A 10,820-nucleotide genomic window follows, 5' to 3' on the forward strand; every position below is an offset into this window, starting at 1 on the left:
CTGGGCTTTTGACTTCTTCTTGGAGTTGGGCTCCTAATGGGAATAGGCTTGTGATTCCTTATTGACCTAGGATGCCCAACCTTCATAAATACAAAGCTTCTCTTCACTCCTCTTCAAATTGCAAACGTTTCATCCTCTACTCTCTAAATTGCGAGAGAGATCTTGAAGGAGTATATTGCTTGTCGAATTTTTTTTTTCTTCGTAGCGAGGACCAACTAGTTGTCTTCTTGACCGACGCTGCTGTCAGCGGTGATGGCATCGTGGTGGCTGTCGCAATAGCTGCTACGACGTCTGTCGTGAATCACTCTTTTTTTTCTTTTGCTCGAAGCGAGGACCGGTTGGTTGTCGTCACGATGTGGTGACCGGAGCAATGGTGGCGGGAGTGGCAGTCGCTAGAAAGGGTTGCTGCCGCGACCACTCTACAATTGGAAATGCAACTCAGAGGGGCATCAAGGAGAGCTAGAGATAATGGATGAAGGTAATTTTTTTTTTTCTTTTGCAACAACTTAGAGGTTTGACATGCTATTTGACTTGGTCATGAGTCGCTAAGAAGGGTTGGGGCTGTGGAGAATTGATCTCAAGGGAAAGTTGGTTATGACAATGATCCGGTGAGCTTGGTAGTAGGGCCTCAACTTTCTCGCGAAAACTACAAGAGACAAAATGAGCCTCTCCATTTTTGGATAGCAAGTTTCTACATCGAATAGGGCTTTTGACGTGTAGAATACCAGATGTTGTGTCCCTGACTCTTGTCAGATTAGAGTTGAGCTAGAGTTGGACATTGCCAGGTAGATGAAGAAATCTTCACCTAGTATGGGTTTTGAGAGCAGGAAAGGTGAAGTGAGGTAGGTCTTCAAGTTTTGAAAAGTTACTTTGCACTCTTCATCCCATTTGTCTCTTTGTCCCTTCTTCAAGGCTTTGAAAAATAGCTTGCACTTGTCAGTAGATCTCGAGAGGAATTGGTTGAGAGTTGTTGCTCTGCCCGTCAGACTTTGTATCTCTTTCATCGTGGCAGGGGACTTCATATTGAGGATGGCCTTGATTTGATTGGGATGTGCTTCGATGCCTCTTCGGGTGACTAAGTATCCAAAAACCGGCCGACTGACACTCCAAATGTGCACTTGCTCGGATTCAACTTCATGTGATATTTTCTGAGTAGGCCAAAGGCTTCGGCAAGGTTCATGATGTGGTCCGCTCTTGAAAATCTACGTAAACCTCCGTAGTCTTGCCTATCTACTTCTTGAAAATCTTATTCACAAACCTTTGGTAGGTTGCCCCAACATTCTTTAGTCTAAAGGGCATGACTTTGTAGTAATATGCACCCCTTTCGATTATGAAGGAGGAATTCGCTTTGTCATTTTCATGCTTCATAATTTGGTTGTAGCCGGAGTAGACGTCCATGAATCTACGAGTTGATCAATTCTTGATAGTACAAACTCTCCACTAGCCCTTGTCTTCCATTGCTACTAGAACAACGTGAGCCAGCCATTCTGCGTATGACACTTCTTCAATGAAGACGGCAGCTAAGAGCTTGTCAATCTAGGCTTCAATGACGGCAACTCGCTCGAGAGCGAAGTTGCGTCTCTTCTGCGCCACTGGCTACTTGTATGGGTTGACATGCAGTCAGTGACTGATGATTTACGGGTCAATTCCAGGCATGTCAGATGGTGACCATGCGAACACCTTCTCCTCTGGGCTTAGGCCCAAGCCGATCTGCGCTTTTCTCTGGCTTGTCAAGGTTAAAGGGTATTAGCTCAACGTCCTCCTCGAGCTTCCATCCTTCTTCAGGAGAGACCTCTGAACGAACTCCCTCGCCTTGGTCCTGACTTTTTGTTTGCTATTTGAGGTAACTATTCCCTTTCCTTTTTTGTCTCCTCGACTGTCAGAACGGGATCTACTTCCTCCTCCCCTTGTTTTGTCTTGCTTACAGGTATGAACTATGCTTGCTTGCTATTCTTCAGCCCTTGGGAGACCCATATTCTTGCCATTTCCTGATCACTATTGATCTGCCCAATACAGCCTCCAGGGATTGGTTAATGGATTTTCTTATGAGTGGAAGAAGTGACGTCATTAATCTTGCTAATCCAAGGTATGCCCATGATGCCATTGTAGGGGAGACTTCATCAATGATCATAAAGGTTTGCAAGCTGATTACTAATGGAGAGTAGACATTGAGGTCTATCGTGTCTACGGTAACCGAAGTTGCCCCATTGAAGCCGGTCAGCGACCTGACTGACTTGTTGATCTTCGTCTCCATGCCAATCTGTTGGACGATCGACAATTGTAGGATGTTAGCTGTGCTACCCTAATCTGCATGGATTAGGCCGATCATGGCTTAAGCAATTTGAATTATGATGATGAAGGCGCCGTTGTGCGACAGATCAAGGCCGATCAAATCTTTCTTCTAGAAGCCGATCAAGAGATCGTCTTCAATTTATGGGAGGCTGGTTAAGATTTGTGAGATAATAGTTGCATGTTTAATCTTCCTATTCTTTTCTTGGTTGTCAGCCCGGACTCCTCTAAATCGGCCAGGGTCGTGTTAATCCTTATGACTTTCTGGGAAGGTTCCTTGGCTGCATCACGGACCTCGATCTATTGGATAGCCTTCTTTGCTACAAAATCTGTGTTGTGGCCTTCTCTCACTAATTCTTCGAGGTGCTTTTTCCAAGCAAAGCAGTCATTTACGTAATGCCCTTGCATCTCACGGAGGGCATAGTACCTTATGATATCCCTCTTCGCTGGATCTTCTTTCAAGGTTGGTGCAGGGCTTGCCCTTCACCTGGGCTAAAATTTGATGTATTGGGAAGGATAACTTGGTATAGTTCTCATCCGCAAGAGCCTCCCTTTGGGGCTGTGACTTGCGCTTGCCATTACTCTTGTTGTTGAACCAGTCACTTCTCTGACTTGCCTGTTTGGTCAATTGGTCAGCCTGCCTGGTAGACTTTTTCGCGGCGATTCAATCGTCATCCCAGAGTGCATAGCATTCCGTGGTTGCGAAGGCCTCTGCCAAAGACTGGATGGGAGTGAAAGTTTGCTCGTGGAATCAGTAGTGCTCGGTTGCCCTTCTTGAAGGCAGAGGACGTGATTCGATCATCACATCCTATGATGTTTGCCTTTTCTGCCTTGAATCTCTTGATGTAGTCTCGAAGGGATTCATCGTGCTTCTTGAGCAGGTTAAACAGGTGGTCAGGGTTCCTTTTGATCGTCCGATAAGAAGTGTACTCCTTGGAGAAGACGAGGGTCAACTTTTTGAAGCTACCAATTAACTCGGATTGTAGGGTATAGAACCAATCTTGGGCTGATCCTCGCAGGGTCATTGCAAACACCTTACACATCAGCGCGTCTTCAGCTTTGTAGAGGATCATAACACTCTTTATGTGCTTGAGATGGCTCTCGGGATCTGAATCCCCTTTAAATGGCGTGAAGGATGGCGTTGAGAACCGCTTTGGGAAAGCTGCCTACTCGATCTCACTAGTGAGTGGGTAAGAGTTCACTTGGTCTATCTCCCTGCGTAGGGAATCCTCTGAATCTCCTCCGATTTTCTAGTTTCGAAGTTGGTCATTGAAGAATTTCTTGACATCCTCTACTTGCAAGATACGTGGTTCACGTTGATTTTTCTCATGATACGGACACTGCTAATTAACTTCTTCATTCACTCGTGAAGGCTGACCTCTTCGACTGTCCAGCCTATGTGGCGTATCGATGGACTTTGCCTGCGAGGGATTTTCTGTGGCTTGTTGACTTGAATTAGTTCTTCGGGAGCGGACCGCAAGGCATCTTTCTTCATGTACCTCATGACAAAGGTCGATAGACTGACCTCCCAGAGGGCCTAGCCTCTCATGAACACTTATTTGTGGGCCCAGGCGGTCATGAACAACAAATCATGGGCCCAACCTCTCGTGCACGTTCCTCGGGTCTAATCTTGAATGGTCACTCGATCTACTTTTAGCGAGGCTTATAGACTCTTGTGACATGCATGTGCGTTGAGCAGCTCGTTCTTATCCTTCTCCTTGCATGCTCGGTCCTGCTCTACCTGCCTGGGACCTCTCAAACCGTCTGCCAGTGCGTTCTTCCTATCTTTCTGTCTTCGCCTTGCTGTCTAAGGCCAGGGTCTCGGACCATGTCTATTTGGTTGAGGAGCTATCCAATCAAGTTGTTTTGGTCGTCTACTCTTTGAGTTAGTTGGTCAACTCTAAGACTAAAGTCTGCTTGACTTCGTGGATCGGGGGGAGAGAATTATGTGCCCAATTGCACGTGGGCTAGGGTTTCGTTGGATGTGTACACGTGAGTGTATGTCGAGCGCACCGGCAAAGGAGGGAATGAATGATGTTGCTCCAAGATCGGGTCGTAACCTGCGATGGCGGCAGAATGGCCATGATAGGGGGTCTCACCATGCGTCACGACAGCGCCTTGAAGATGGATTCTGGGCATGGCCGTGAGGCCATGTGGCTGCGAAGTTGCGGCAACCACAGGTCTATGAGACTACTGCACCACGGCTTCCACCATAGGGCCTTGCAACAACTCATGGTTTGCAGCCACAAGGCCGAGTAGAGATGTGGTTCCGGCGATGAGGCCTTGTGGGAGAGGTGTTGTCCTGGGCGTGGGGTTGTGTGGAGGAGGTGCGTCTTAACCATGAGGCCGTGCGGGGGAGGATCGATGCTTACATCCAGAGAGCCGTGAAGTGGAGCCACAGTTTCGGTTGCGTGGTTGCAAGACGTGTGGTTTTGTCTCCCAGATCGCACAGTCGCGGTTGCCTTGCTTCTCGTTCGTGTGCTTCCAACCATGGTTGTTTGGAAGGCTTCGGTTGAGTGATGAATAGGGGGAAACATATTCCTTTGATTTTCAAGAACAAGCATTGAGTATAACTCGTGCTCTCAATGAAAGCACCTAAATGTTTGAGCAAAATTCCGCACGGGGAATATTCGCTGATAGATTCTTCGATCTTCCTTCTCTCTCTTCCTCAATTCCTGCTAAACAAATAGGAGTAAATAGATCACACCTGGGGAGAGTTGGCCAAAAGCCCTTCGGTGCCTAAGTCAATTAAATGATCTTGAGAAAGATGAGATGACAAAAAGATCGGAGTTTTCTCTCGCGTGGAGAGCAGGGTGGCCGGAGCCGTGTGAGAGAAAGTGAGGGGAGAGGGCAACGACAAGGGGGAGAGAGAGAGAGAGAGAGAGAGAGAGAAGTTTTCATAGGGTTTTGGAATTACCTTGAATGTCTTGTGTAGCTATGTATTTGTAGTCTCCTTCTGTGCTAGGGTTTTGGGAGAATAATCCTTATTTGGTTAGGATTATTCTTCCCCAAAAAGATTATAGGAATTACGGTAGAAATTGGTTCCTTGATTTAGAGAGATATTCCTATCTTAAATAAAAAATAATTTTCCTAATTAAATATGATTTAATTAGGATAATTAGTGTGAACTAAGGAATATTCTTTTTTCACGTGTCATCTTCTTATTGGCCGGTGAAATATATGTTCTCACAAGTACCTTCGCAAAACAAAATACCAGACCAAAGTCCCTTTACTAAATGAAAATTATATTATTGTAGAGCTTAAGAAATAACTGCTCTGCTGCTTAACTGGGTACAAATCAAAACTCAGTTATATCATTATTAATTACTATAAATGAGCTCATGTTGTTCATGATGATTTGGATTTGAGAAAGACTGTCCAAAGATGTTGCCTCTTTATCCTTTAGTAAGTAATTAATTATTTTTGGGAATGCCAAGATTGCGTCGTTAATCTTTTCTTTCGTGTGTGTAGAGCAGAGTTTGATAGTTTTCCAAGTGCTGTAAATACAAAGTGTATTTGTTATAACACATGGCCGTATAGTTCCTTCGGCAATTGTCCGTGTCTAACCTTAAAAATTAGTAGAGGCTAGACATGTCTAGGCATCCTGGGAAGTGACAAGTTAATTTCCAACTTTAAAAATAGTGAGCATTTCACTTGCACTCGTGAATTTAGAAACAGTAAAAAAAATAAAAAATTAACACAATTGTGACGACAGTATAAGAACAGAGCAAGCAATCCAATAACAAGGACACTAGTAATTAGTGTTTGGTTTATTTAGTTCTACCAAAATCTTGGAAATCAGCTTGCACTCGAGTATATGACCTGAACAATTCTCTAAATCATTTACTTCTCTGCTGAACCCACTTGCTGCCTAATTCTGCGAGCACAATCTTCAAAACTTTTGACAAAACCAGCGCATTTCAGAGGGTTGTCGGCATGCTCCTTGTAGCAAGCCAAGCAAGCATCCTTCTCCGATAAGCAGGGCATAGGCTTCTGGAATGGAAGCTTGAACTCCTTATCATGAAGTTCCTTTGCTCTTTGTGTCACTTCCTGCACCATATTCTCCTCCTGCTTCTGCAACCGCTCCAGAACCCTCTCGCTCTCTTGAAGAACAGATCTGATAGCATCTAACTCCGCATAGGTAGATTGTGAAGGAGGGGTTACAGGCACGAATATAGGAGGCTGAAGAGGCCATCCTTTAGCACCTGTCCCCTTGGGTGTTTCAGAATTATCAGAAACCTGTTTCTGGTTTGTTTTCGTTTGGGGCTCTTGAGGCTCTCGTGGTACCTTAATTTTAGTTCTTCTGGGTTTTCTCTTTGACTTCTCAGCATCATGAACAAGCTTGTCAACCAGATTGGAGCTAATCTGAATGCTAAAATCACCCATGGTGGAACAGGTCCCTGATAAGATACCTCGAAGGCTGGAAACATTGATGCAGCTGTACTCGATTAGAACCAAAACCATAATTGCTACATGTTTTGGATACTAGCAATGACTGAATCAGTTTTTAGAACAGGAGAACAATGAAACATATATACCTCAAAATGACAGTCAAAATGAGAGACAAAAAATGTAAAACATAGCAACCAAAATTAAGAACTTAAATAAATTTACACACTTCAGCCTTAGGCCCAAAATCATGTGTGAAGAAGATAGCAAGCGATTTTGACTAAGTGGGTATCAGGAAATTAGAAAACAATAGAACTCTCGCATTCTTGAAATTTCAAATCTGAAATACCACTCAATACTGAAAGACTGGTTTTGGATCTTATATATCCCGGTTGGGTCAGACAGCTGAGTGATTTCATCAGTCCAGAACTTTTATTGTTTCAAAGATACACAAATCACCAAACTTTTTATAACATTGTATTTCCCTTCACTTCATGCATGCTAGAGGAGGTGGCAGCAGGAGATTAGTAGTAGTAATTGAAGACCCTCAGCCCAAGCCACATGCGCAGGAAAATTATTATCAAACAACAAAGAAAATTATTTTTACCTATATGCATGACAAATGTCGAAATTCAAAATTCAATGTAAAATTAAGAAACAGAAACTATTCAACAGGGTAAAACGAGAATTCAGCTACTAGATTTTAATGGTTATAGCTTCAATAGTCTGGCAGATGCATTATGATACATAAAATAGAATTCCTTTGAGTTTTAGAAAAATGGATCCCATCTCCCAACGCTGTAACAAAGTCTACGTTAGGGGCTCATAATTAGAGTCCACGTATTCACACACCATCCAGCAGCCAAGGTTCACAGATACTGCTTATTGCAGATACACAGATTACGTAATACATTCCCCTGCTAAGTTTGAAAAATTCTTTTATCTAAATATCTTATTTATGCATAGAAAATGTTCAAACTCAAGTTCTGATAACATTAGACTCATTCAAGGGTGTAAATCAACATAAAGTTAAGAATGTAAAAGGAACTTATCACAAGAATTATATACCTTATCCACCACCGCATGTAAAGACAGCAAGTTTACAAAAATAAAGGGAAAAAATAGCATATCATAATAGTAGAATATTATTATAATTTATAAATGGATGCGAAACAAGATAAACCAAAATACAAATAAGACAAGCAGAACAAACAATTTGTTAACTTCTTTCTTTCTTTTCACATCTTGAAGACGAAAAATTACCAACTAAAAGAGTAAAAGCATGGGCAAATAAATCTAAGACAAGTGTAATAGTTACACTTGACGATACTAACATGTAAACATGGAGAACAACATAGCAATAACGACCAAATCTTAACAATTGAACTTTCCATTGCAATCTTTGTTGGAGCACTTATTAATCACTCAAATATGCAACCAACAGTTGAAAAACTCGGGAAGCAAACCACGGCTGAATTAAGGTGGACCCTACAACTTTTGTTCAACTGAATTCAAGTCGCATCACTATGCCTTCTGTTAAAATCCATCTCTGTATTGCCTCAATCAGGATAGTAGCAGTCTAAATTCACCTGTTTCCTATGAGAATTATGATTTATATAACCACAAATACCAATATGGCTGTAAAGGACTCATCATCAGATGGCTCATCTGTCACATAGTATGGAGGTGCACAGGCTTATCATAAGCCTGATAGATAGGAGATTATAGCTCTAGTCTGTTGGAGTCTAATCTCTCTCATTACCTGAATCTGTTTAGTCTGTTTTGATTGGTTAAGCTCTTGTAGAGCTGTATAAATACAGCTTGTAATGATTATTCAATCATAATCAGAATTACACTTCATTTTTTTCATCTTTCTCTTCATGATGTATTAAAAATAAAACCATAATCAATTAATCAAAATACAAATCTCATCCAATAAATCAAACCAAGTTCAATAGACCATGATTTCAATTTCAATTGAATTAAAAACTTCATATATTATCATCAATTGGCGATTATGGTTTAAAATTTATTTGAAAATAGATATTTTAGCAATGTTGAGTAGCGGCACTAACAAATCAAATCATTATATATATATATATATATTCATCCAATCCAATAAATCATTATCCAAACACAAAATCAACAGTATTCATGTGATAACTCATTATAACTTTCACTAAATTCAGCACATTATGCATTATCATCAATTAGGGCTTTAGAGTTCAAAATTTACTTGAATATGAGCTTTTTCCCACTAATACGCGCGGCAAAGGAGGAGGCAGCAGCGGTTGGAGGCGACGGCAGCAGCTGGAGTCGGCGGCAACAACTGGGGGGACATGGGGTTGGATTTGTTGACGAGGAGGAAGAAATGTCGATTTGGGGGTGAGTCGGGCTGGGCTAGTAAAAAGAGCAGGGGTGGTTTATTTATTTATTTAAGACCTGGCATGAAACGACGTCGTTTCATCCAGGTCATTTGCTGTCTCGGCCAGGCTATCTGGACTTTTGTCAAACAGGCTGTGGGCGTGCAAGGGTCGCACACCAGCCAGCGATGGGTCGGCGAAGGAGCTTACCAGGCCTCCATGGATCGTCCGACCCTTATATGTCAATGGATCCGCCAATGGAACAAACACTGCTCTAAAGGCTCTTTGGGCCAGACTTTGTCTTGCTCAATATGGGCATCAGTGTGAAACAACAGAGTTAGAAAGTGTAGGCTCTTGCAAATCCATGATAAGATGTATGCTATATACCCACCATACTTACACTATGTAATACTTAACTCTCCCACTATTCGAACTATAAAAATAAAATAAAAATAAAATAAAAAAAACCTCTCCCACTATATATTTGTGATGTGATTGAAACCTACCACTTATGTAGTAAACTATGTGTTGAGATCTACAAAATCTAAGGCTGGACTCAAATATATTTCTAGCCTAGTACAACACTTAACTGAGAAAGGAGCCCAACCGGAGTATGCAAGAATTTGTCGTATGCGCTTGCACAAGTCATGGTCCACATGCTGCGCCAAACAAATATGCAACCCACTACGCAAGGAGGTTGTAACAAGCCTGTAAAATGCACTGGTTTTATGAACCTGTGCTTATTGTCTCGTCAAGCACCATTTTACCTGGCTATAGCCCATTACAATACGGGAAAAGCTCAAGCAGAAACACACCAAATAACATGCAATGTCGAGCGAAAAAATCTTTATTTTGGCACTAAGCCACGCTACAAGTTTAAGTAAGCCTAAGCCATGCGGATACTTGGGACTTGCTGAGTGGGTTGTGGTATGGATGGTTACGAGTGTTCATGAGGCCCATTGATGGTCCAAGGAGTCGAAGTTTTGGGCTGCTTGGGAGCACCAAAACTCAAACCCATTTCTTGAGCCCAATCACATAGGCAAGCATGAGAAAGAAAATGTCCAGCACCTTAGAGAAATGGCCCAGGACCTTAGAGAAATAGTTTAGCACCTTAGAGAAGTGGTCTTGCACCATAGAGAAATAGCCTAGCACCTTAGAAAATATCTCACATCCCTGTTAAAACCAAATCGAAGCCAAACCATCATAAAAACCAAGAAAACCCATGTGCTAATGGAAGTAAATCACATGTTCGACTAGTACCCTTACCCATTATTTCCTTTGCAAATTTTGGTGGGAAAACAAGAAGGAAAAGCAAGAGGCGTCCCACCCAGATGTAGGAGTCCAGCTGCAGGAAAGTCTTGGAACCCCAAAAAGCTCCGCTCCTATGTGCTTGGGTTGGGGAGATTTCACCAAAGAGGATTGAATGGAAGAAAGTGAAGAAAAATGGAGGAGAAGACTTAATAAAATTGGGGGTTCCAGCGCCTATAAAAGAAGGCACCTCCTACCCAGCAAAACAACCATCCAAAAAGTGAGACCAAGCAGTTGTCAAGCTGCTAGAAGATCTACTTAAGCCACTCATCCCTTTATCTCCATATCTCCCTCTCTTCCCTCATCAAAATCTCCCCAAATTTCCCTCTCCTCTTGCTCTGAACCTCTGTTTCCCATAAGAAATTCAATCTTTCTCTCTCTATTGCTAAACTCATGGAGGCTTAGCTCCCATACCACAAGTTTCTCAGGCCAAGCTATTATCCTAATCTATCACAGTTGACTGCCTTGTTA

General features: G+C 42.4%; 1 protein-coding gene across 2 annotated transcripts; it reads right to left on the reverse strand.

The window, feature by feature from the left end:
• Positions 5,905–9,094, reverse strand: LOC18781128. 2 transcript variants are annotated; one of them, XM_020562886.1, is made up of 2 exons: positions 8,915–9,094; positions 5,905–6,727 (listed from the first exon to the last, which is right to left on the reverse strand). In XM_020562886.1, exon 2 carries the CDS (start codon positions 6,673–6,675, stop codon positions 6,133–6,135), a length of 543 nt encoding a protein of 180 aa, XP_020418475.1. In that variant the 5' UTR covers positions 6,676–6,727; positions 8,915–9,094; the 3' UTR covers positions 5,905–6,132. The 2 variants fall into 2 exon arrangements, with proteins under 2 accessions (XP_020418475.1, XP_007212137.1); XM_007212075.2 differs by having other exon boundaries at positions 5,913–6,709; positions 8,915–9,093.

This window comes from Prunus persica, chromosome G4 (genome assembly GCF_000346465.2).
Source record: "Prunus persica cultivar Lovell chromosome G4, Prunus_persica_NCBIv2, whole genome shotgun sequence".
Lineage (NCBI taxonomy): Eukaryota > Viridiplantae > Streptophyta > Magnoliopsida > Rosales > Rosaceae > Prunus > Prunus persica.

What these genes read in the sequence shown, in the direction of transcription:
- LOC18781128 (XM_020562886.1), bottom strand. Translation starts at nt 6,675, where the DNA reads ATGGGTGATTTTAGCATTCAGATTAGCTCCAATCTGGTTGACAAGCTT.